The following is a 26,424-nucleotide window of genomic DNA, read 5'->3' as shown; positions in this document are numbered from 1 at the left end:
GCCACTTGCCACCAGTTTGGCCATATTTCAGAGCTGCAACATCACTGGAGTGCCCAAAAGCACAAGGTGTGCAATACTCAGAGACATGGCCAAGGTAAGAAAGGCTGAAAGACGACCACCACTGAACAAGACACACAAGCTGAAACGTCAAGACTGGGCCAAGAAATATCTCAAGACTGGTTTTTCTAAGGTTTTATGGACTGATGAAATGAGAGTGAGTCTTGATGGGCCAGATGGATGGGCCCGTGGCTGGATTGGTAAAGGGCAGAGAGCTCCAGTCCGACTCAGACGCCAGCAAGGTGGAGGTGGAGTACTGGTTTGGGCTGGTATCATCAAAGATGAGCTTGTGGGGCCTTTTCGGGTTGAGGATGGAGTCAAGCTCAACTCCCAGTCCTACTGCCAGTTTCTGGAAGACACCTTCTTCAAGCAGTGGTACAGGAAGAAGTCTGCATCCTTCAAGAAAAACACGATTTTCATGCAGGACAATGCTCCATCACACGCGTCCAAGTACTCCACAGCGTGGCTGGCAAGAAAGGGTATAACAGAAGAAAAACTAATGACATGGCCTCCTTGTTCACCTGATCTGAACCCCATTGAGAACCTGTGGTCCATCATCAAATGTGAGATTTACAAGGAGGGAAAACAGTACACCTCTCTGAACAGTGTCTGGGAGGCTGTGGTTGCTGCTGCACGCAATGTTGATGGTGAACAGATCAAAACACTGACAGAATCCATGGATGGCAGGCTTTTGAGTGTCCTTGCAAAGAAAGGTGGCTATATTGGTCGCTGATTTGTTTTTGTTTTGTTTTTGAATGTCAGAAATGTATATTTGTGAATGTGGAGATGTTATATTGGTTTCACTGGTAAAAATAAATAATTGAAATGGGTATATATTTGTTTTTTGTTGAGTTGCCTAATAATTATGCACAGTAATAGTCACCTGCACACACAGATATCCCCCTAAAATAGCTAAAACTAAAAACAAACTAAAAACTACTTCCAAAAACATTCAGCTTTGATATTAATGAGTTTTTTGGGTTCATTGAGAACATGGTTGTTGTTCAATAATAACATTATTCCTCAAAAATACAACTTGCCTAATAATTCTGCACTCCCTGTAGAAAAAGAAACTTTTTTGGCTATGAGGAAGTTTTTCAAATATAAAACCTTGTAAAATCTTAAAACACAGATATAATTTGGATTTGTCACATTAGAAGATTTTCTGTCAACAGTCAATGCAGCGGGGGATTTTGTTGTTGTTGTTGTTGCAATACCAAAATTCACCACTGGTACCTGTAATATTACCGTATGGCATGTGGTAACTATTACTGATCTAAAAGCATATAAATGACTTAAGTTGTAATTTGGAGCAAGTCTAATCTTTAACAAGAAGCTGATATAGCAGGATGGGTGAGTTTTAGCACCAGGCGTGTGTGTCTGTGTGTGCAAGTTTTCTTGCGTGTGATGAGTCAATGGGGAGAAAAAAAAAGAAAAATCAGCCACGTCCTCCTGAGTGACGGGTCCCAAGGAACCATAGTCTGGTGCTGCCATCTACTGACACTAAAGTGCACCAACAAGCCCTCCAACACTGAGTCTGCACAAGTGAAAGGTCACTAACTCGCATAATGAATGTGCAACACCCGTTTTTTATATTTTGAGATGAAAGGAAGGCAAAAGTGACTCGAACAACCACTCGTTACAACAAAAGGATACTTGCTGTTCTCTGAATGCACCGCATATGAAGGAGATTCTGTAGCAGCAGAAAAACCACACCAGCTGAAACTCCTGTCAGCTAACAACAGGAAACCGAGGCTGCAATTCACACATTCACTAACCAAATGTAAATAAAAGATTCTAAAAACACTGCCTGGTCTGGTTACTTTCAATATATTCTGAAAGATTTAGGTAGGGTCAGAATTTGATGTAAACAAGGTAAAGCACAGACCCATCCCGTTTCCTATCAATGATTCTGCTGCTGGTGCGGTGACAGCCTGCGCAAGTGTTTTTGTGGGCAACAGTCTCCAAGAACCCCGCTGTGCTCAACAGCTAAAACTGCATATCTGGGAAGACTGGGAAAATTTCACCACTGCATCCCTATTCTCCCAGCTCTTCATTGTTAAAGTGTTGCTAAAAGAGAAGCTGCCAAACAACACAACACATTTTCAAACACTAAAAGCGGTTAAATTATTGAAAGTGCAGCTTTGTACTCTTTTCTGTCAAATAACTTTTAAACTACAATTTGAATTGAATGATTTTTTGTTTTAACTTATATTTGTCACACATCTTACACATATAGAAAAAAGACAAGCTGGTGAAGAGGGTGGGGTTTACCTTGTCTCTATAACGAAAAGGAACAAAAGGTCACGTCAGTTAAGAGGACGATGAAGGAAGCGTCTGTACTATGTCTGCTCTGTGAGTAAAGCATGAATTTTTTGGTTTTTCTTTGTTTTAAATGTTGAACTTTTACTTTCTGTTCTGTTAATCAAAAGTGATGAAGGAAAAAGAAGAATAAAAGCACCACGTTATGGTAGTGCTCTTTATGCCACCAGTACAGTGAGAAAAAAACCCCTAATAGTGCAAAAAGACAGTTTTGTGTGACATTTACAGAGGAAATGATACTGCAAAGATTTCTTTCTATATATTCATTATTATCGACTTCTAAATCTACCTATGAATTTACATGAAAGACGAAGAAGAGTTTTTCCTTAAATTGTTCTCACACCCCCTCCTCGACCTCTGCTTCGAGGATTCTGACATTTAGTGTGACTCAGAAGTGTTGATTCATTCAAACTAACATAATCATCCTGCTTTAATCATCCCACTCCATACATGACATTATTCTTTAGTCTTTATTCTATACTAACCTAATTGTAATTTCTCCTTAGTTCTGACATCGGTGTTTTACTGGACAACAAACCAAGGTCAGTAAACGTCTTTTTTTAAATATAAATTGCTAAAATGGTGATCAGAATCAGAAATATCTGGTGTGTAGATGCTTATGGGCTGCTATAGCACATTTAAATCTTATTTTCATTCTATAGGCTGATTTCATCTAAACAATAATTTATATTACTTTTGAAATTAATGAAAAGCTTATTTTTAACCCTCACAGCTCGTCTGACTGTGAGTCCCAGCAGCACTCAGTTCTTTGACGGAGACTCTGTGACTCTGAGCTGTGAGGAGGACGACAGCTCTGCTGGATGGACTCTGAGGAGAAACACAAGCAAAGAAACCAGGACTCAGTGTGGAGATGGGTTTGGAGAATCAGCTGGTTCTTCCTGTACCTTCAACCACATCGTCCTACTGGACAGTGGAGTTTACTGGTGTGAGTCCAGAGAGGGTCCCATCAGTAACATGGTTAACCTGACAGTCACTGGTAAGCTGAGTGTGTGGAGTTAGTGTTGATGAAGCTGTGTGTAAATGGATGAAATGCTGTAGTTTGTCTCTGTGTTGAGGTGGATCAGTGATCCTGCAGAGTCCTGTCCTCCCTGTGATGGAGGGAGATGACGTCACTCTGCTCTGTAAAACAGAGACCCCTCCCTCCAACCTCCCAGCTGCTTTCTATAAAGATGGCGTCTTCACTGGGAAAGACTCTACAGGTCACATGACCATCCAGCATGTTTCCAGGTCTGATGAAGGCCTCTACAAGTGTAACATCAGCGGTCATGGAGAGTCTCCATCCAGCTGGATCACTGTCACAGGTGACACACTCACCTGTCTGTGTTTCTGCAGCTTTCAACATTCACAATGTGACGACAACTTAATGACTGTGTTTGCTTTATTTTAGGGGAACACACCACCACACCTCCAACTACATCCACACCTCCAACTACATCCACACCTCCATCTACAGCCACACCTCCACCTAAAACCACCTCGACCACCTCGACCTTTCCTGCCGCTTCCTCTCCTCTTCTCCCGGTGTTGCTGACTGCTGGAACACTCTGTGTCATAGCTCTAGTGGTCTTACTGATTGTTTTGGTGGAACGATATGTTGACAGGAAGCTTCAAGGTGAGACTCCGACTTTCAGGCTTTTCAAAAATTCATGATTCAAAAATGTTTTATTGTCAGTTCTCTGCTTGGACACACAGGATAACTCAAATACTGTTTCTTACTCACCTCAGTGTAAAAAAAAGACTAAAGAAAAGTTAAAGGAATATATAAAATTCAATCAGTGCACTATAATGGCAAGAGTGTAAGATATAAATGCAATATATAAAATAAAGCAGCAAGATATAAATCATAGAAATTAAATAGAATAAAATAACATAAATTGAATGAATAATTACAGCAAATATGTAAACTTTATAACATCTTTATGTGCTTTATACATAGAACAAACTGATTGATTAGTTCGTGGATTTGTTGATTCATTCATTCGACGCTTTCATGGGTCAATCTGTGGGAGCTACAATAATACTTACAAATTCAGCAGGAAAATCATAATTACTTTCCCCACAATAAATAATCTGAATGATTAATGTAATGGCAGTAGTGTCTCTATGACATGTGCACTGATGTCCTCTCTGTGTGTTTCATTGTGCAGAGAGCGCTTTAGCTGCCGTCTACTCAGCAGTGAGGACAGAAGACATCTGTTATGTAGAAATCAAGATTAAAGAGAAACCCACATAAACAAAGACCAGGTACAGCTGCTCCTCTTTGTCTTAACGCTCAGAACAATTCCAGCTATTCCTGGCATTCCAGTTTAAACCAGTGGTGTCAAACATAAGCCCCAGAGGCCAGAATATGTAAAGACTCTAATCTGACTCATTGGATGACTTTGAAACATTTGAAGGAGAGCAGAAATGTTGGACGACTGTGTTGGCATAAGCATTTCAGATTTTCCTTCTCATAAAGACCTCCCATGTCAATTTACACTAATTAATTAAACTATTGATTTCAGTAATTTTTCTATTTAAATCACACTTCCTTTTATATAATACAGCTAAGGAATAAAATCAATTTTAAATCAATAGAAAACAAGTGCTTGTTTAAGTTTGAGTTTAAGTCAAAGAACAATGTTAAGTACAGGAAGTGATGTAGACTCAGAGTCAAGCTGGAAGGAAATGCAGAAGAAAATTAAGCACCTCAGATTGTCATGAGGCCAACATTTACACTCTCTTACGCACTCCTTTGATTTTCACGCTCTTCTTTTGGATTTTCCTGATTCTATTCTAACAGCACGGCTCTGCATCACATCACACTTGTCAACATCACACTTGTTTGGCTCTGCACATGTGCAGAAAAGAAAAAAACAATAGAATAGAAAAATCCAAGATGATCTAAAGGTAAAAGTGAGATAGGATGTGCAAGGTGTGAAAATGACGTTTTCTCACTGTAAAACCACAGCAGCAGCATCCGCCTGTTTTTCATTTTTTTGTCCTGTGTGGGAAGATTGGTTCATACTTCTCAGACAGTTTATTTTGATGAGCTTATTTTGTATCTTCCAGTTAAAAAAATGTCAAAACAGAAAAATGTAAGTCACGTGATCCAAGCACGGTGAGCTCATCGGTTTAAATTAACACTGACATCATTAGCAGATCCGTCCCTTAGTAGGTTTAAAAATGATTTAAATACAACCTCAGACAAACAAATGCACGACATGTTACAATGTTCATGTTTCAATTGTTTTCTGGGATGGATGCTGCTCTATAAAAACATATAGAAAGCCACGTAGCAAACAAAGGAGACCTAGATACAGAATATTGACCTTTTGTCATAGTAAAAACCCACAGCAACAGTCTCCACCTGTTATATGTTGTTCCTGTAAACTGCGTGAGACCTTCGGTATCTTGTGGTTGAAATGTATCAAAGAGCAGGGGGTGCACCTGCAGATGCTGTGTGATCTGAAGTTTCACATATACTGTTTATAGTATTCATAATTCAGTGTGTTAGGGTGATTAATACTTAAAATGCAAAGTTTGTGCCTGAGAGACTTTAGACATTGAAACCTTTCGTTAAGATACGTCTGAACTGTAACTGGTTTGACGTGTTCCTCGCTCTCTGTATATGAATATAACAGACGGGCCAGGTTTGTGCACAGGTGCTTATTGTTTCTCATGATGTTTTAAACTGTGTGTTCAGATTGTGAAGCCAGAGCTCTGTACTGAAGATTCCCACCAGTCCAGCCGATGACTTCCAGCTACTGGTCCAACCGACCCATAAGACCCCAGGACATAGATGTGTAATACTCATATATTTCCGTGTGTTTTTCTCATCACCTTACACAGCCAGCACGCTTGCCTTATCAAGAGTATGTATAGTATGTAATGCATTAATGCAGTAATGGAATGCACTGTATATGATCCCCTATTGATCTTTCTATCGATCTATTTAATTTCTAAGTGGGAGACCGTGTTGTCTGCTCCACAGCAGTGATCTAGTTTTTCTGCAGAATCAATAAACTTTGGTCTCACTTTTGTTCTCGTGTGGTTCTGTGGGTTTCAGAAAGATGTCTGATGCTAACTGATACACGCCACAGCTGCACACTATAAACAGCAGGAGCATTATTCAGTGGCTGGAAACTTCAGAGAAAAAAAAGTCAGAACAAAGTGCGTACGTGTTCGTGATAGGAAATGAAGTCTGTTGGGCTATGGATGGCTGCACTGGGAGATGACGTTTAACTTAAGAAGCTGTACACCGCATCTTAGCTGGCGTGCAGTTTGCTGTCTGTGGTTCAAAGTCTGTTACACTCTCCAAGGTCCCAAAAAAAGAAATCGGTTACATCTGATGTTTCAAACAAATGGAGCTGAGTGTCTTTTTCAAATGATCAGCTAGTTACAAGTCTAATAGATACATAATGAGCAGATTCCAACTCATTTTTTAATGTCTTACCTTCACAGCAGCACATCAACAGCTCAGTGCTCCTGCAGCTGTCGTGCACAGATGTTACAAGTTAGTGTAGTTTCTTCAAGTTCCTTCTTATTGTCAGCTCTCATTAAAATAACAACTGCTCTCTTGCAGTAGTCATGCATTTGTGAAATAATAAAGTAAACACCCGTTAAAGTGTTTCTGTCATAGCAGTGTGAGTGGCGGGCAGATGTGACAGCAGTGTGCAGAACGCACATGCAGGGTTTTCTTTGTTGCAATAAGAAAAGCAGTATTTGTAATATCACCATTTAGCATTTAGGTAACAGATGTGAAGTCGTGGTTTTAAAGAAGAGTTTAATGAGCTGATTTAGCAGCAAAGGTGATTCTTGGATGTGGCACCAGCTCTGGCCGCTCTGACCACCATCTCAACAATAAACCAACAACTAGTGCTGCCATCTACTGACACTAAAGTGCACCAACTAGCTGTACAACTCTGTGTCTGCACCAGTGAAAGGTGACTAACCTAACAATGTAAAGGTGCAGGAGCTGTTTTGCATCTGATATGAAAGAAACTCTACAGCAACCAATAGGAGAGCCTCAAAATGTCTTCTGTAAATACTCAGTCACACTAACCAGGGCCAACCTGCATAGTTGCTAACATCAGATATATGGCACCTCCAGTGCGGAGCATAAAAAGCAGAAACACAATTGTGATACCAACAGGAGTTCAAGAGCTTGTGTATATAGTGTAGGAGGGTTGAAATGGTAGGAAGACTGAAAGGCTGACACACCAAAAATAACGTCAGTCAACGGCGCTGGCACGGCTGGCAGCCTTAACCCAATTTCCCTCGGGATGAATAAAGTATAATCAGTCAATCAATCCAAAATGTTTTATACTTGATGTTCAAAATCAAAAACTCATTATATCATATTTTGAGATGAAGAAATCTTTATTATTCTTATTTTTCATCATGATGAAGTTCTGTTACAAGTTCTTAACATGCCCAAACAAGAAAATGTTCTGATCACCGAATTCAGGATGTGTTGACTCACACTTCAGCTGTTTAAAGCTCTGAGACTAAGAACTTTGACTCTGCCGTTGTCTATATTTTCTGTAGCTCACACAGCCAACAATTGCACCAACAACAAGCAAAATAAAAACTGTCAAACTAGCTGGATGGATAACAACTCTAATTTTGAACCCTCCATCCTTTTTGTGAATGTCCGGCTGACCTGCAGGTGAGAAACAGGTGTGAGGTGTCAGCTGTCAGGTAGGTGATGAGTGAAGAACAGAACAGAATCCATTTCCTCTTCAAACTGCTGTCAGACATTATCTACTGCACTCTGATCACATCACTCAGACCAGCTGCTTTCTACAAAGTCTCATCAACAACATCTTTAGAAACAAACATCAACAACCAGGAAGCAGCTTCACCTCTGATCACACACACACTCAACTCTGCTCACTCACCTGGAGGAACAACTCTCAGGTTTACACTGCAGATGGGGTTACCCTTGAAAAAGGCTCTCTTTTCATGGTTTGTTCCCGTCAACAGGACACGACACTCATATGTTCCATTATCAGCAGTCGTCACATTCTTCAGAATCAAAGACACGTCTCCATCCTCCATCTGTCTGTCCTTCAGATCCACCCGGTTCACAAAGGATGGATGCTGGTTGTCTGTAACAAACTGCTCATCCTGATACAAAAGGACATATTCTGGCTCCAAGTCACTTCTGCTCCACTGTACAGCGGTGATGTTGTTGTTGTCATAGACAGAAGCAAAACATGACAGATTGACATTGATTCCAGATTCAACTGTTGTGCTTAATGAGACTGAAAGAGAGCAAACACAGACCACATAAGTTAAATCAGGTCAAAGTGCAACTCTCACTCCAACTTCCACAGAGGCCGGTGTGGGGACGTCCCACCACATGTACTTTTAGCAATAATTTGCAATACTTGGGGACTTCATAATGAATGCCATGTTGCTGTTAATGACCACCCGCCTGACCTTATCAAGGGGATTAAACAAGTTAGGCCACGAGACCATGGAAGTTATCTCTGACCAAAATGTGTATAAATTAGAGGCCACGCTTTCAGAAGCTCTTCGAAGGTTTCAAGCTTTCAATATGTTATATAACTTTCCAAAAAGGGAAGTCTCTGGAGTCTCCCTCTGTATATCTGTATGTCTCAGAGCTTCTGTAATGGAAGCTAATTACACTGGCAGTAAAAATCAACAACACGATCACTCATGCATGGTGCAACGCACCAGATTGCAAAAATGCTTGACTGGCCGACATGAAAATAAGCACAAGAACCCACAGGTCATCTCCTGACCAAGAGAGTCAATGCCCATCATGTTAAAATGTCTAGCTTTACAGCTGAAATAAACTGGTGTGCAGCTGACTACAATTTTTTATTAGTTTCTATATATATGTCTCAAAAAAAACAAACTTGGATAATGCAGTAAGAGGCATGTGTGGCAGGTGAGACCTGAGTCTGGGAACCGCCCCTGGTGGGCGGAGCTGGTCTTTGCTTTTTTCATAAGCTCAGGTGTGGGCAATTAGGTATTCCTCAGCAAACCTGAAGCTGCCAGTGCTTGGTCCAAGTTGGTGTTTTTAATTTCTTTCCATGAAAGCTTGATGCGGGTCCCCCTAATCTTCTGTTAGAACGGTAGGTTACACAACAATGTACCACTTGAGCTCTGGTTGTTGTGGCCGAGGTTTACAGTTATTTGCACACTTGTAGGTAGGAAACATTGCGTTCCCGTGAGAACAGTGTAGTGGACTTCACCGCCACTGACCCATGTTTATTAGGGTGTTTAGAGCATTTATGGATTATCGATGGTATGACCTGCGGTCTGGTTCAGACCATCCAAGAAAGTGTGCTTTAGTTTTGTCCAGTGAAATTGTTTTTTTTTGTTTTTCTTAATTCAATCTCTTACTTGATTTAATTAGATATGAGTGTCTCGGGATTACAACCATATGACCTATAAATGCAGAGTGCTAACCAAGCCAAATGTAATTACCTGATAATTTAGCACTCCACCTTGTAGTTCAAATATGATCACTTACGACGAAACGTTAGTGTTTAGGCTGCCAAAAGTGTCTTTCTTATTATTTCAGAACATGTCATAGCCCACACAGAGACCCCCTGAGCCAGATGGCTACAGCAGAGATCCTTTTCACAAGTCCAAATGCTACATTTATATCTATGTCCTAGTATGACTTAAGCAAATGCCGCTGATGCAGACACACAAATCGCGAACCGATATGCAACTCACATGTAGACACAGGCACGAGAAGGCAGGCAGACATCCAAATCCAGTAGTGTAACACAGATGTTACAGTGGGCATTTTCCACCTTCTGTAGATCTTCTGATCTCACACAGAATTAAGAAGAAACAAACAAAAAATCAGAACCTGCTTCTAATATCTTATCCTAAGCAAGTCAGATTAAGCAAAGCTGGAAAGTCACTGACTGAGGGAACATGACGGTTTACTACATCTACACTCTTCCCATTGAGAAACTGGAGGTTGAGTAAGGGTGTGAGTTGGTGTGAGGGGAAATCAAAGTAAACTGCTTCTGAGTGTCAAAACTTAATGACACAACAATGAAATATGTGCATTGAATAGGCCATTTTGGGGCATTCATCTATGTGTGCAGCATTTTTGCTGCAGCTTCCACAAAGGAAGAGCTAGTCTGGGTAATTTTGTCTGCTCTGATGTCAATAAGTTCAACTAAATTCATGTTTTTGATGTGTTTTCTTCTTTCTTTTAATTTACATCAAAGCCCAGTAACGCTATTTTGACTTTCCTGTTAGGCTCCAATCATCCAAGCCAAGAGACTGGTCTGCAACTATCTGACAACTGCCCGTGGTGAGGTAAAAACCCGTCGTCCAGGTTGTGCTGTAGGTTTAAAATGATAGTGTAATAGCAGTGAAGCATGAAATTGGCAAACCACTACCTGCATCCTATTTGACCTGGTGCTGAAAACGAGCCAAATAAACCAAATAAAAAGCAAATCACTGTCTCAATAAGGACACTTCCTTTGATACACAATGTACTCTGCATACTTCCATGTACCCATAAATTTTAACAGGGTAGTGTTGCCTCAACGCTGGAAGTTGTGCAGTTGCTGGAACTGTCCGTTGCAACATTGAAATTTCACTGTCATGCAAAATATTGGATTTTCTGAACATTTGAAGCCACAATCTACAACTTAACCTCACATGCTCCGAATTTGAATTAATGTCAACAGTGGTACTGCCACACAGCTATAAATGCTGGCAATGACATTGGCCACTCGCGTAATAGACTCTACATAGATTTGCAGAAAAATTACAAATTAAAGCAAGACTCAACCAGAGTCAGGAGTCTTTTCACACACACAGTACTTGGAATTTAGGTCATTAAAGTGTTGGGTGCAGTCTGATTTTTAAAAAACAAAACAAAAAAAAAACCCTACTTCGGATGCATGTAGATGAATAGAGATACTTCACAGACACAAGACTAAAGGTCATTTTACAGCAGGATATAAGAGCTGGTTTTGATATAAACCAGGCTTAGGGAATTTCAGGCCACAAGAACTGGTTTCCTGCAGCTGTGTCCTTGATCCAGCACAGCTGATTTAAATGGCTAAATTACCCCCTCAACATGTCTTGAAGTTCTCCAGAGGCCTGGTAATGAACTAATCATCGATTCAGGTGGGTTGGCCCAGGGTGAGATGTAAAACCTGCAGGACATCGGCTCTCGACGGAGTTCCCCACCCCTGATAGAAAGGGAATGTTGGCATGGTTTATATACCAGGCTGCAGTATTTGTAGAGAAGGTAAAACAATCACAGATGGGGTTAAATGATGCAGAAGTTCACATGATAAATCCAGTTTAATGCTATTATTTAGAACTACTGAGTAAGCACTGAAAAGGTCCAGTGGACCAGCTGGTGTGGTTCTTCTAATCAATTAGTCTTGCAGGAAATAGGCCTGGAAGATTTTAGATATGGAAACATTTCTTTTGGATAAAAAAGATTATTTTGAATAAAAATTAAAGAACCCAGATTTAAACTGAGGATCTCTGCATAATGAGGATATCTATGACATCCGTCTTCATCTAATCTGAGTGAATTTGGAGATCTCCAGCATCTCATCCTTTTCACAGGGTTATTGAGGTTCATCAAATGACTGTGACTATCAGCCTCAAGGCAAGAAGATGAAGAGCAGGACTCACTACTGTCAGGAAGTGGAGGCTATAATTCACACAGGCTCACTAAAATGGGACACTAGAAGATTAGAAAAATATTGTCTGGTTTTAATGAGTTTCCAGTTTTCTGCAAAATTTGGATAGGAGGTCATGGCTCCACCCTGACCTGCATCAGTTCGGGCTGGTGGTGTAGTGGTGTGACACATTTTCCATTTTTGCACACTCTGCCTGAGTCTTGTTGCTGAGCATATCCATCTTTTTATGACAACACACCATGTCACAAAGCTGAAATCATTCCAAACCAGTTGCCTCAATCCAACAGAGCACCTTTGGGATCGTCATGGAACGACAGATTTAGTCACTTAGTAGTTTGATATCAACAGATTTAAAGAGGGTAAAGAAACTATCAAAAGTAGAATTGTTGATAAGACCAGAGGAAGAACTACATTAAAGCTACACATTTTCCTTCGTTCTTTTGTTGGTTGAAGAAACTTTGAAGACATTTCGAAAATGTAAACTAATTAGAGGCAGTCTATTGTGCCAGTGCTGATATACTCATATGAAGCTTGTTCATCCATCCATCAGTCTCTCTTTAAAGAGAGAAGCCCAGACCTCCCTCTCCTCTTCCAGCAGACATGGATGTGCAGCCAACAAATGTGTTGCAGTCGTGTGATGCTTTTATGTTAGTATGGACTAAATCCTCTGAGGAATGTTTCCACCAGCTTGTTAAAGCTATACTAGAATAAAGAAGGCAGTTTGTAAAGGAAAAGGGTTTCAGCTTATTACTATCAGATGTACCCAATAAAGTGGCCAGTGACTGGAAGCACTGTGTATAGGCATCAGTCACTGCTTAATAAAGGCCAGTAGGTGGCAGCAGAGGTGGTTCTACTCAGCACATGCCTGCTTTCACTTGACCTTTGACCCTTAGTTACAAGTCTTTACTCTTAAAGCTTTAAAGCTCTAAATCAGCAGTTCTCAAACTTTCCACAGTGAGTCCCACATCATAAACTATAATGGCTTTTGAACTACCGACATTAAAGTGCAGCAGTATTAGCCTGTTTAACACCACATACAGGAGACATGAGACAAGATTTATTTCTTTTATTAATGAAAGCACAAGCTCATCCATCACCTGTTCAAAAACACAAGAGCTATTTTATAATAGCTATCAACAAAGGCAAGAAACTGTTTGAATTAAACTAGAGTTGTTCTCAAACCATGTCCATACTACCATGGAGATGACGACTTTAGACCGAGATTATTTAAGGTTGGTTTTTTGTTTTGTTTTATAACTAAATTTTTAAAATAAATTTGCTTTGTCTTTTTAATATATGTTCTTCATGGGTTACCTGGTACTGACCTATGACCCCTCCAAATATCTTATTCGTGTTTTTTTTATGATTGATATGAACCGGGCCTGCACAACTTTGGATTGCAAAGTTTGGGTGAGAGGCCTTTGAGCCTCTCACATCAGCTCTAATGTTCTCTAACCTAAATGAGCCTGCTTTTCATCCACCCACACTCTGTCCTTCATGGGGAAAGGCTGGAGCCCTTCTCACAGTTTCTTTTCACGCGGTAAAATAAATCAATGACAAACATATTGGAATCCAATCTGCACTACTTCAGAAACATTTGTTTAGCAGGAAATGGTCTCTGGCTCCAGCATGTCTTTTGGCTTGTCTCCCTCCCCTCAGTCCCAAACCGCTCATGTCAGATGGAGGCCAAAGCCTGGGTGGTTCTGGATGTGTTTTTACTTATGAGGGAGTTTTTAGGGTTTCACTAATGTCAGAGTTCTTGCTGGGAATCATCTGATTACTGGAGTTTTCTCTGCTTTCTTTGTTTATGTGTATGCTTATGTGCACATGTGTATTTTTTACTTTATGTAACCCAGCTGGAGAAACTGGTTAATATGGGATCAATACCTTTATATGGTATTAGTTTAGTTATAGAATCATTCTTTTATTTGTTTTTTGTTTTTCTGTCACAAGAAGTGATGCTGTGAAAACAAATGTTTTATTTACACACTTCCTGCTGTGCCTAGCAGGAGCTTGTTGTGTGTTAACATTGTGAGAGTGTCCTACCCATTTGAGAAAACCTATTCTCTTAACTGAAGAGTATCACACTTTGGCAGGATGTACGTAATCAATGTTTTTTAGTAAACCTAAAACAACCGTGGCTGCAGTAAAAGTCTGCTTGGGTGCACAAGAATTAATTAATGTTGAGGAATTTAAGTATTTGGGAGTGCTACTAGACTCTAAATTATCCTTTAAAAAACACATTAAAAAAGTAGTGAAAACTGTAAATGTTAATATACAGAACTTTAGACATATCCGCACATCATTAACAGACACAGCAGCGATTACATTCCTGCACTCTATGATACTGGCTCATATTGAATATTGTATTACAAGTTGGTCCTATACGAGCTCTGCTGCTATTGGGCCAATTGAAGTATGCTACAAAAGAGCATTGAAATTATTAGATAAAAAACCTTTTTCATATCACCATTGTCAAATTTTAGAAAAATACAAGTTTTTAAATTTTACTAATTTCAAATTATTTAAATCTGCCTGTCTAATATACAAAGTTATACATGGTCTGGCGCCTCCACCAATGAGTGATTTTATTAAACAAAAGTCTAGCAGTGTTGCCGGGTCTCGACTGACTCGAGCCACTGTTAGAGGTGATTGTGAACTGGCATTTAGACGGACCACCTTTTCACAGAATGCTCTGTCATATCAGGGAGTGAGCTTCTGGAATAGTCTTCCACTGTCAGTGAGGGAAAGTACAAGTCTACCCATCTTTAAGAGTCACTTAAAAGGGCGGCTGAGGGACACACAAACATGTAATCATGTTTAATAATCATGTTTAATATTGGACGGGAAAAAGAGTTAGTGTATTACAAAAAGGGAAACAACTGTTAGTGCAATGGGTGAACGCAATGTCACGACGGTCAGGGCATGTACAATACTGGGGTTTGTGCAATATAATTGATGTGTTTCCGTTATTGTTATCTATACTGTCCTCTGTGTCCACTCTCCTTGTCATTGTTTGTTCTAGTATAATGTGATCACTGTTTTTGTCCTTGTCACATGACCTGTAAATAGTGTCTCTGTATGTTTTTACTAACTTGTGGTTAACACCAACCTGCCAGAGGGTCTGCAGATGGAAATTAGCCCAAGGCTATAATCTGGCATATTTACATTTGTTAAAATGTTCATTAATATGTATTGCCCCTCTTTCTAAAAAAATAAAAAAATAAAAAAAATGAAAATTGTAACTTGCAGTTATTTCATATGACTGCTGAAAGAAGTGATAGATCAGAGACTATAAACGTGTTTCTAAATACAGGTCAGGTATTTTAGTGAGCTATGAGCTCCATGAGGAAGGGCCAGTGTTTCAAATGTCTCTAGATGGCTGTTTTGGCTGCTGACAGCCTGCACTGCACTTCTCACAGTGCTTCGCAGGCTCCTGATGAGAGACATGAGGGGGAGAGCAGGGTTGAAAATGATAAACTACCAGTGAATTGTATATTTTAGAGCTTTACATTTGCTGCACTTGCAATTTTGCTCACTAAAGGAAAAAAAAAACAGTTTTCATAATGGATGCATCCACCCCACACATTTCCCTTGCTAGATCTGCTGACTGTAGGTGAGAAGACCTGGGCAGCAAGTCAGGGAGCACTCAAAAATGTTGTCCTCCCTAAAAATTAAATGCTTATAAAACAATTATGCTGTTTATTACTATACTATTCACTGTGTTTGCTGAGTTGAACTGTTGGATCCCTCTGTTTGTTGCTATTTATTGCAGGCCACATCCCGCGCAGGCTCCTCTCACCCACTGCTCGCAGAGGAGCCTAATGGCCTCATCTGAATATGATGCGGGTCTGGTTAAAGATTGCATGGGAACAAACTTGCCTTGTCAAATACATGACAGCATCTCACACAGTTTTATATTAAAAGCTAAATATCACGATTGGGTCTGTGACTAAAGTGAGTGCAACAGTACAGACGTGGGAAGAAACTCACATTCCAGGGATAAATAGTTAGAATGAGGTGGTTAGTAAGCATCTGGCAGTAAACATTAGTGTGAACTGTGCTCTGTTCTTTCATCCTGCAGCTGCGCTGGTAGAAGAGAGTGAGGGGTGAAAAAGCGCCGTCCTCCAACAAGAGCATACCAAGCTCCAGCTTAGTGACGTGCAGAGCGAGACTGAGCCGCCCACGAGGGATCTGGATGGAACGCAGACGGTGTCTGATAAACAGTCAGGGAGTGTTTTCTGGGAATTCCAGTGTGTTTTTGAGTTAAGGTGGTTATTGGTGTGACTTTCGAATTGTTTCAAACTTTCCTCTAGCTCTGATTTAAAGTGACCAGTGTAAATATAATGTGCAAATTTCATTTGACTAACAATGACTTGTGCACAACTCTGCATGGCAGCAATACTGCTTCGTAGGGTGATGCCAGTTCCTGACACATAAGAAAGCTGTGCATTAGATCCTAACTGAAAATTAAACACTTCTTTTTCTGTTGCACACTCAGTCACAAACTGCACTCAGCAACAGCCAGAGCTGCAGAGTGCACCCACATAGCATTAAAAGTTACAGGGTGATGAGCTAAATTCAACCTGAAAGAAACAGACAAACAAAAATGCATCAGGACTTTATTCTGTGGATGACTGACATGAAGCCTGATTATATACCAGATTTTTTATAGCAGGGTAAAGATGTGTCACAATGAAATGAATGTTTGATGTTCAAAAAGGCACAAATACTTTCTTCTTCAGAAAGAAAGAAACCAAAACAGAAACAGCAGTGATGAAGATGATTTTCACATTTCTGCTTTTATTCTTTTATTGTGATTACGAGTTTTACATGCAAGCATTTTTTTTTACTAAATAACAAGCAATGAAAGAGACACGTCACAGCAGTTGCTCATAAGTCCTCATTAGATTCATATTTTCCTTAAATTAATAATCTTCGATCTTTTGTGGCTCGTGAGTCTATTCATACCTGTGTACAATACAGTACTTGTAGATGGCAGAGCTCCTGGCACTGCCAAAATGCACAAGGTACATATATAATTAATGGAATTTCCCCCCAACCCCTATTCCAAAAGTTCAGTGATTAAAGTTTATCCTGTTAAGCCCCAACGAGGCTGCCTGAGCTTGCTCTTTGAAAATGACAAACCCAAAAGGAATGTAAACAATCTCGGTATCAAAACAAAGCTAACACTGGTGAGATCAATTTTACATTACATTATTAAAATGTATAAAAGTTCTTATTGTTGATTCTAATCTTCTGATCTCTGAAATTCACATTTCTGCTGCTGAACACAAACCAAGAGTGATGGTTGAGTCGGTCAAGTTAATTAATTTCACTTTAATCTGTTAACAAGCTGAAGCGATTTCCACATTGTCTCCGTCAGGCTGTGTGACAGCAAAGCTTCAAGTGTATCAAGTTCAAGTTTCAGAGCAGCTATTAAAACAGAAGCACTGAGTTTTTGTTCAAGTTGAATATTTGAACACTGCAGCAAAGACATCCAGTGTAAAGAGCAGAATATTGTAATAATGCTGAGATTATTCAAAGTGATTCATAGTCAGAATTATATTGTGTGATCTGGATGAAGCAATAACTGGATAATAAATGATAAAACAGCAAAATTCTCTGTTTTCTTTGCTCTCACACACTAGGTCAACAGCTAAACAAAAACCTATAACTGTCGGTGACATTTCACAAATCAGTTTCATTGTGAAGTTCCAGCTGTGTCTGTTCACTGTTTAATGACAAGAGGTCTGAGACGAACTTCTTTTGCCTTTTTATGGTTTATGTAGATCACAAATCCAGCAAGAGCAGCAACAACGAGGGCAGCAGCAGCAACTACCACACCAACGATTAGTCCAACAGATCCTGCAGGTGAGAAACAGGTGTGAGGTGTCAGCTGTGAAGAACAGAACAGAATCCATTTCCTCTTCAAACTGCTGTCAGACATTATCTACTGCACTCTGATCACATCACTCAGACCAGCTGCTTTCTACAAAGTCTCATCAACAACATCTTTAGAAACAAACATCAACAAGCAGGAAGCAGCTTCACCTCTGATCACACACACACTCAACTCTACTCACTCACCTGGAGGATCAACAACTCTCAGGGTGATGTTGCTGATGAGCTTAAAACCACTTGTTCCTTTCTCAACGACACGACACTCGTATCTTCCAGCGTCATTAATTGTCACATTGTTCAGAATCAAAGACACGTCTCCATCCTTCATCTGTTTCTCCTGTAGATCCACCCGGTCCTTAAAAGATGGATGCTGGCGCACTAAAGTTTTCATCTCATCCCGATACAAAAAAACATAGTCATCTCCCAGGTCAGCTCTTCTCCACATAACAGTCTGGATGTTGTTTGGAGCTCGACATAGCAGCGTGACGTTCTGTCCAGACTCAGCTGTGACGTTTTTCTGGCCTGAAAGAGAAACTATACAGAGCAGAGAGGTAAAGGTTTCAAACAGCTGTTTACTTCAACAGAAAGCATCAGGGTCACTGGACATGGACTGTACAGTTAACACTTGGGTAGCAGCATTTGGGACAATATAATGTGTTTCAATGACAATCCAGGGAATTTTCCTTTAAATTTAACTGTTAAAAAGTGTTTTTTCTGGAAAAAAGGAAAAACAAGATTATTAGTAAATCGAGCAAAACATTCAGAATTTGATTGATTATTTAAAAAAAAAGAAAATCCACTGACCAGTTCGACAGAAGGCCTGACAAATCAAAGACGACATGTAAAATGCCTGATTATTTGAGAATTATTTCTATGATCAGAACAACTAAAGAGGTTCGCAACCAAGAAACACCCTCGAGGATTTAAAACGGAGTTTAATTTGACTGTATTACCATTATAAACAGCATCTTTTGGTTTTAGACTTAATAATAATACTCCTCCTTCCTCGTGAGCGTTTTTGACTTTGTTAGACTTTGTGAAGTCGTTTGTCTCAACCATGGAAAAAGTCTGCAGCTGTGCACTTTAGTTATCTTCTTTCGGGGTTTTTGGTGCAGCTGAGCTGATTGTGATTTTCAACACTTTGAATCAATGTCTGCTTTGACTATAAGGGACTGTGTATAAAAATGTCAGTAACTCCGAAAGTCCTAAATTCCTTATTTAGTTAACTTTGATTTACTCCAGGTTTGTGTGGTTAAATTCTAATTGTACACAAACTCCACCTAAAACTTTTATTACTGATTACAGCCTATAACTTCACGCAGACTGATTAAAGTTGGTACACAGACCACAGCTTACCTTGAGAGGTACAACCCAGGAGGCACGCAGAAAGCAGAATCCAGATGAGTCCAGCCATTCTCTTCCTCTAGGACTTTCCAGATGTTTAGACCGTTGTCAGGACTCAGAGGTCCGTGGCGTGGAATGGACTCGGGCGCAGAACCAAAGACCGGAAGCTCCAAGTGATTTGCGAAAACAAAAACTGCTGAGACTGGAGTGGGGCTGGTGAGGGCACTGAAACATAGGAGAGGAAAATCAGAACAGTCCAAGGAGTTGTGAGTGTTTTCCCATTTGACAAGCTGGGATGGCTTACGTGTTTGCAGGCGGGGATTAGCTGGAGGTGGAGGCGAGGTGAGGTCCAGGCGAGTGCTGAGTCCAATATAGGTATGCAGGGAGGCAGGCAGGTGAGAATGGCAGTTTGTCTGAAAAGGATTAAGCAGCAGCTGAATCCAGAAGCAAGGCTATGGCAGGGTTTGGAATGACGAGTCCAGGTACCGACTAGGAGACTAAGTAATGCACACTGATAAATACACAGGAACATGAGGCTGTGAACTAACTGAGGTTAGCAGACGATCTGGCAAAGACTCATTGTGTGCACTGCCAGAATAATTGCCTGCAGCTGAGGAGCTGATGCCGTGGAAAGACAATGACAAACGTTGACTCTGAGAAGAGCTCCTTTGTTTTAATGTTTCCTTAGGAGGAGTTACTGGGAAGGATGGAGTGGGCGTGGGTAAAATATTTAAAAACAGATGTTAGCAACTCCATTTATTTCTTGTAATAACAAGTTTTTATTATACTGATTTATGCCTCTACAGTCCTTTTGCTTTTCTTTTTTTAAGGATTGTTACTTAGGTTACTGTTACGTACTTTTTTTAAGGACTGTTAGGGCTTACATCTAGTAAATAAAGTGTTGTTTTCTGAATAATCTGATCTGGAATCAGTCCACAGTGAACAAACACACTGAGCAAAAGTGTAATCTGAACTAAAGTCAAATCTTTAAACTGAACCAAGAATCAAACTGCAGGAAAACCTGATGGAAAACCTGCTCACTGACCTTCTCTCACTTTAATCAGCACAGGGTCCGATGTAGACAGCAGTGATGATTTTTTATTTTTAGCCTGGCTCTCAGTCAGCTCAGAATAAATAGATTCAAATGTTGGATTATTAGCCTTCATTGTTGGTGTTTCTGCTCACAGGTACAAACTACCATCAGTCTGCACCATTAAACAGACACATAATGAACTTGCATATATATAAAGTTCTTTTCTGTCTCACTGACAGCTCAAAGTGCTGTTGACTAACCACACACTCATACAGCAGCTTATTCTGTGCACTTCAAGCACCTCACCTACCTCACACACATGACCCACCTAGAATCACCAGTTAGCGACACATACAGTGGGGCAAAAAAGTATTTAGTCAGCCACCGATTGTGCAAGTTCCCCCACTTAAAATGATGACAGAGGTCAGTAATTTGCACCAGAGGTACACTTCAACTGTGAGAGACAGAATGTGAAAAAAAACATCCATGAATTCACATGGTAGGATTTGTAAAGAATTTATTCATAAATCAGGGTGGAAAATAAGTATTTGGTCAATAACAAAAATACAACTCAATACTTTGTAACATAACCTTTGTTGGCAATAACAGAGGTCAAACGTTTACTATAGGTCTTTACCAGGTTTGCACACACAGTAGCTGGTATTTTGGCCCATTCCTCCATGCAGATCTTCTCGAGAGCAGTGATGTTTTGGGGCTGTCGCCCAGCAACACGGACTTTCAACTCCCGCCACAGATTTTCTATGGGGTTGAGGTCTGGAGACTGGCTAGGCCACTCCAGGACTTTCAAATGCTTCTTACGGAGCCACTCCTTTGTTGCCCGGGCGGTGTGTTTTGGATCATTGTCATGTTGGAAGACCCAGCCTCGTTTCATCTTCAAAGTTCTCACTGATGGAAGGAGGTTTTGGCTCAAAATCTCACGATACATGGCCCCATTCATTCTGTCCTTAACACGGATCAGTCGTCTTGTCCCCTTGGCAGAAAAACAGCCCCATAGCATGATGTTTCCACCCCCATGCTTCACAGTAGGTATGGTGTTCTTGGGATGCAACTCAGTATTCTTCTTCCTCCAAACACGACGAGTTGAGTTTATACCAAAAAGTTCTACTTTGGTTTCATCTGACCACATGACATTCTCCCAATCCTCTGCTGTATCATCCATGTGCTCTCTGGCAAACTTCAGACGGGCCTGGACATGCACTGGCTTCAGCAGCGGAACACGTCTGGCACTGCGGGATTTGATTCCCTGCCGTTGTAGTGTGTTACTGATGGTGACCTTTGTTACTTTGGTCCCAGCTCTCTGCAGGTCATTCACCAGGTCCCCCCGTGTGGTTCTGGGATCTTTGCTCACCGTTCTCATGATCATTTTGACCCCACGGGATGAGATCTTGCGTGGAGCCCCAGATCGTGGGAGATTATCAGTGGTCTTGTATGTCTTCCATTTTCTGATGATTGCTCCCACAGTTGATTTTTTCACACCAAGCTGCTTGTCTATTGTAGATTCACTCTTCCCAGTCTGGTGCAGGTCTACAATACTTTTCCTGGTGTCCTTCGAAAGCTCTTTGGTCTTGGCCATGGCGGAGTTTGGAGTCTGACTGTTTGAGGCTGTGGACAGGTGTCTTTTATACAGATGATGGGTTCAAACAGGTGCCATTCATACAGGTAACGAGTGGGGGACAGAAAAGCTTCTTACAGAAGACGTTACAGGTCTGTGAGAGCCAGAGATTTTCCTTGTTTGAGGTGACCAAATACTTATTTTCCACCCTGATTTACGAATAAATTCTTTACAAATCCTACCATGTGGATTCATGGATTTTTTTTTCACATTCTGTCTCTCACAGTTGAAGTGTACCTCTGGTGCAAATTACTGACCTCTGTCATCATTTTAAGTGGGGGAACTTGCACAATCGGTCGCTGACTAAATACTTTTTTGCCCCACTGTATTGTTCAAACGGAGGAAATACAAACCTCTTCTGTCATGTGAGAAAGTGTTAGTTTTTAGATGTACTAACACATATTTACATAAGAGTTTGTATAATGAAGTTGTGAAGAGAAGAGTCTGCTGTTAAAAGAAACAGTTTATAACTGCATTACTCATCCTGTCCTGCAGAGGCAGCAGTTAGTGCTGTCATTCACTTTAAAGCAGTGTCGGAAAAAACATGGAAATACCGCTGTAAAGGTTTATTATTATCAGTGTCGGTCAAGTTACTTGAAAAAAGTAATCGGTAACTAATTACAGATTACTTCCCCAAGCCCGTTACATTACTGATTACTTATTTTCAAAAAGTAGTTAATTACTTAGTTACTTTTTAAAAACACGATTTACAACCTGAAGAGGTGATAAAGTGATAGATCTTTCAGCCCAATTCTACTTTTTCTGCATAATCCATCATACAAAACGTAATCAAATGTAAAAGTCTCTTTTTAAAACTTGTTTTATTAGTTTTAATCTTTTAACTTTATGCATCAAAAAAATAATAATAATTATATGCAACATTCTCTGACTTGAAGAAATTGGTTACCATTTAAACCTATTTTCTGCACATTCCAGCACATAAAATGAAACATTTTTTGTGTTTACACTCACTCTTTCAAATAGATGCAAGTAAAGAACAGCAGAAAATAAATAAAGTCAAAGACTCAGCGGTGCTGTTGCTCTAATTTCACCTGTAAAGCAGGACTGGGGTAGGCGAAGGTTTACCCTGGTGCAGGTGTGCCGCAGCGGTCAGTGGAAGAATCCGCGAGTTTCTCTGTGAGTTTCCCATTACGACGTAGCGCACTCGGTGCTTGTTTAGGGGTTTTTTTCTGTAAAAAGAAGTTTTCTTCAGCAGACACTAATGTTTTTTTCACTTTTTATAGAATCAAACTCAAAGTAAGGTCAGTACTTCCACGCTTTAAACGCTGCACGCTCATACTCTCTCGTGCACTCGATATATTATCCATTGTTGATCTGCACACAGCTGTTGTCACAAACGTCGCACTCGCTTACGTCACTGTCATAAGACATTCTCGCAAAAAATCACGGTTTTAGTAACGCAGTAATGCAGCGTTCCTACGGGAAAATAACAGTAATCTAATTACCATTTTTGCAATAGTAATCCCTTACTTTACTCATTACTTGAAAAAAGTAATCAGATTACAGTGACGCGTAACGCGTTACTGCCCATCTCTGAATATTATAGACTCATTGATTCTCAGTTCTTCTCAGATTTTTATTTGCTTAAAATTTGAAAAACACGCATCACTTTCACACCACTTCACAATTGTGTTGCTCCATAACAGAAAATCCCAATTAAAAACATTTAAGTTTGTGTTTGTAAGGCGACAAAATGTGTAAAAGTTCAGGGGTATGAATACTTTTTCATGGTACTGTATATGCAGGAATTTTTGTATATGCAGCTCCTGTCTGCAGCCTCCTGTCTGATCTGTTCTGTTACAGGGTCTGAATTAGTTTGGTCACATAGATGAAGGCTAATAATACATGAAGTTTCACAAATATACGTCATCCTTTACACTATTTATACTCAAACAAACGTATAAAGATACATGTTTGTTTGAGTCATTCTTTAACATGAGAAAATTCAGGACAGAGTTTGTTTCAGAAATGCACGTTTATATTTTATACTTTTGATGGTACACTGACATCAACCTGAGTGTGTGTACATATTTAATCTGATTTAATGGACCCTACAGTGGCCCCTACAGACAAAGCAAATTATTTCTCAAATCTCATCATAATCATAACTCAAGGCTTTTATTCAACACAGTGTTTCTAAAGTCAGAAAAAGACTATTGGATAAAGTGCTTTTTCTTTTCGTGCCTCATTTTTGTGGAACAACATCCCTCAAGATATTGTTATGTGTGGCTGTGTGCAGACAGGAATAGGACCCAAGGTGCAGACTCGGGAGACAGTCGTAAACTCAAAATATAACATAACTGAAAAAAACTCAAAACAAACTTAACCTGGAGGAATGACAGAACACACAGCTAGGAAACTGGTAGATCGCAACACAGACACAGAGAAACACAGGGCTTAAATACACAGAGGGAGCAATCAGGGAATGGGTAACAGGAGGGAAACACAGCTGGGGCAAATCAGGCCTAACGAGACAAGGGGAAGCGAAACCAGACACATTAACATCAGACATGGATTTTCAAAGTAAAACAGGAAACATAACACAGACTCACGGGCAGGCACTATAACAAAGGGAACAGAGTCGTGGGAACAGGGCAGACACAAACACTGACTGGACACGGGGATATAGGAACTTAGGATACACATAGACGCGAACTAGACAAGGGGATGCAGGTGATAGGGGAGACAGAGCAACTAAAGAAGACAGAGACATAAGCCATGAGACAGAACTCAAAGAAACCAAAAACTAGAAAGTATAAATAATATCATAAACTCAAAAACCCTGGGTCGACGACCCAGGCATCCTAACAGATATTAGGCAGGCATGCTCTGTGGAGGTTTTTAAAGCTAAGTTGAAAACCCACTTGTTCACCCTATCCTACATGTCTTAATTCTATGCCGTTTAGTTTTTAATTATTTATTGTTTTTAACTTGTATTATGTTTTTAACTTTTCTTTTAAAGCTCGGCTGGACCATATGAACTGAGATTTTTCTCTTCATCTTTTAAAACTCTTTAAGTTTTAAAAGTTTCCAATGATGCTCATGCTTCTTTTAATCTGCAGTTAAGGTTTTATTTAGATCTTAATCAGCCACAATGACTCACATTTTCCTTCAGTAATATTTGTGAAACCCAAAGAACTCCTCAAGAAGAACAAGTGAGACCAAAGTTTCTTACAGAGATCTGCAGAGATCACTGGTGTGGGGAGGGCAGCACTGTCCTGCCAGTTACTGATTGTTTTCCATACACTGCATTACATTACATTCAAATATTAGTTATAATATGTGTTAGATGTGTATGTTTAATGAGAAGATCAAACATAATATATAAAAATCTAGTCTGAGCGCTTGTGTGGACCAGCAACAGGATTCCAGTGGTTGGACTGGTGGATTACTTCATGAGTAGATGCCATTTTGGTCAGACGGGACCTCTGAAAACACAAACACACACAGTTCAAACAATAAGAGAACATTCACAGTTAAGATCAGTAAAGGTCATTTTTAGAACAGATCTTCAGTGAGGAAACAACAAACTCTTATTAAAGGTTTTACAGCCAAACTGTCACAAATAAGGTTTTAGTGTGAAAGAGAGTTTGGTTTGGGTTGCAGTAATGCTGCTGCTAATGTACAGAACAGGACACTTTGCCAGAGTCAGTGGATGGGAGCTGGAGGAGTGAGGGCAAGCTCTCCTCCAGCTGCAGGGACAGCTGAGCAGTTCTTTAGATGTGTGTGCAGGTTTGTTGAGCCTGCTCTCATGGATATTTCCAAATTGTAAGTTCTGCACTAAGCTTTGCAGTAGGGCTGAGACATGTTATACCGGTCACGGTAATACTGGTACAATGTTTGGCGATAATAAGAAAATGAAAGAATATGGGTAAAAGGTGCATGAGCAGTGTTTTTGTTTTCATTCACACATAGAGGCAACAGAGAATGAGGAGGGGGAAAGTGGATCGTTGAATAAAAGAGATTAAAGAGAAGTAAGCAGAATTGGTTAAGAGTGAAGAACTAGTAGGCCATGAACTCTGGCCTCCTTTTTGAGAGCCTGCGGTTTTATACTTTCACATGCCTTCACTTCAAACCCTTCACAAAGTTCACACGACTTCCTGTGCTCACACTGAATGCTAATATTGGTCTCACACCAAAAAAAGACTCCAGGGGCCCGTTCTTCGTACCTCGCTAAGTAAGTTAGCTGGATTTGATTGTTGACGATTTCGCGTGATCTTGGATCGTTCGGTTCCCCGAAGCTCATCCGGGACTTGCTGTAATAGCAACAGAGCCGTAAGCGTAAACCTGCTCGGGAGCAGGTTTACTTTATGTAAACAGGATTAGATCGCGGCCACTCAAGTATGTCCGCTTCATCTATACGAAAGCAACAGCAATATTTAACCACTGTTTCACCATAAATAAATATTATCAATGTAACCAAAGATAATGCAGTATTT

The 26,424-nt window shown here is 40.1% G+C and overlaps 2 protein-coding genes across 2 annotated transcripts in view; one reads left to right on the top strand and one right to left on the bottom strand.

Moving 5' to 3' along the window:
- Window positions 1-19,869, bottom strand: part of LOC309695373 (programmed cell death 1 ligand 1-like) — a 241,112-nt gene extending 221,243 nt beyond the window's left edge. Inside the window, exons 1-4 of the mRNA XM_082515982.1 lie at window positions 19,603-19,869; window positions 19,311-19,523; window positions 18,141-18,488; window positions 17,787-17,918 (exon numbers count right to left, since the gene is read on the bottom strand). Coding sequence (XP_082372108.1) covers window positions 17,787-17,918; window positions 18,141-18,488; window positions 19,311-19,368 — 538 coding nt within the window. The 5' untranslated portion in view covers window positions 19,369-19,523; window positions 19,603-19,869. The remainder of the gene's footprint in view (window positions 1-17,786; window positions 17,919-18,140; window positions 18,489-19,310; window positions 19,524-19,602) is intronic.
- LOC309695646 (putative high affinity immunoglobulin gamma Fc receptor IB) lies at window positions 2,382-6,370 on the top strand (the record flags this gene model as incomplete). The annotated part of the gene is made up of 7 exons (XM_082516409.1): window positions 2,382-2,412; window positions 2,886-2,921; window positions 3,113-3,376; window positions 3,456-3,701; window positions 3,788-4,012; window positions 4,548-4,644; window positions 6,086-6,370. The coding sequence occupies 6 exons, from the start codon at window positions 2,382-2,384 to the stop codon at window positions 4,631-4,633; spliced, it is 888 nt and encodes a 295-aa protein (XP_082372535.1). The 3' UTR covers window positions 4,634-4,644; window positions 6,086-6,370.
- Window positions 19,870-26,424: the final 6,555 nt, after the last annotated feature.

Source organism: Aulonocara stuartgranti, assembly GCF_965226115.1.
Source record: "Aulonocara stuartgranti genome assembly, chromosome: 3".
Lineage (NCBI taxonomy): Eukaryota > Metazoa > Chordata > Actinopteri > Cichliformes > Cichlidae > Aulonocara > Aulonocara stuartgranti.
This window is presented reverse-complemented; position numbering and strand designations above follow the sequence as displayed.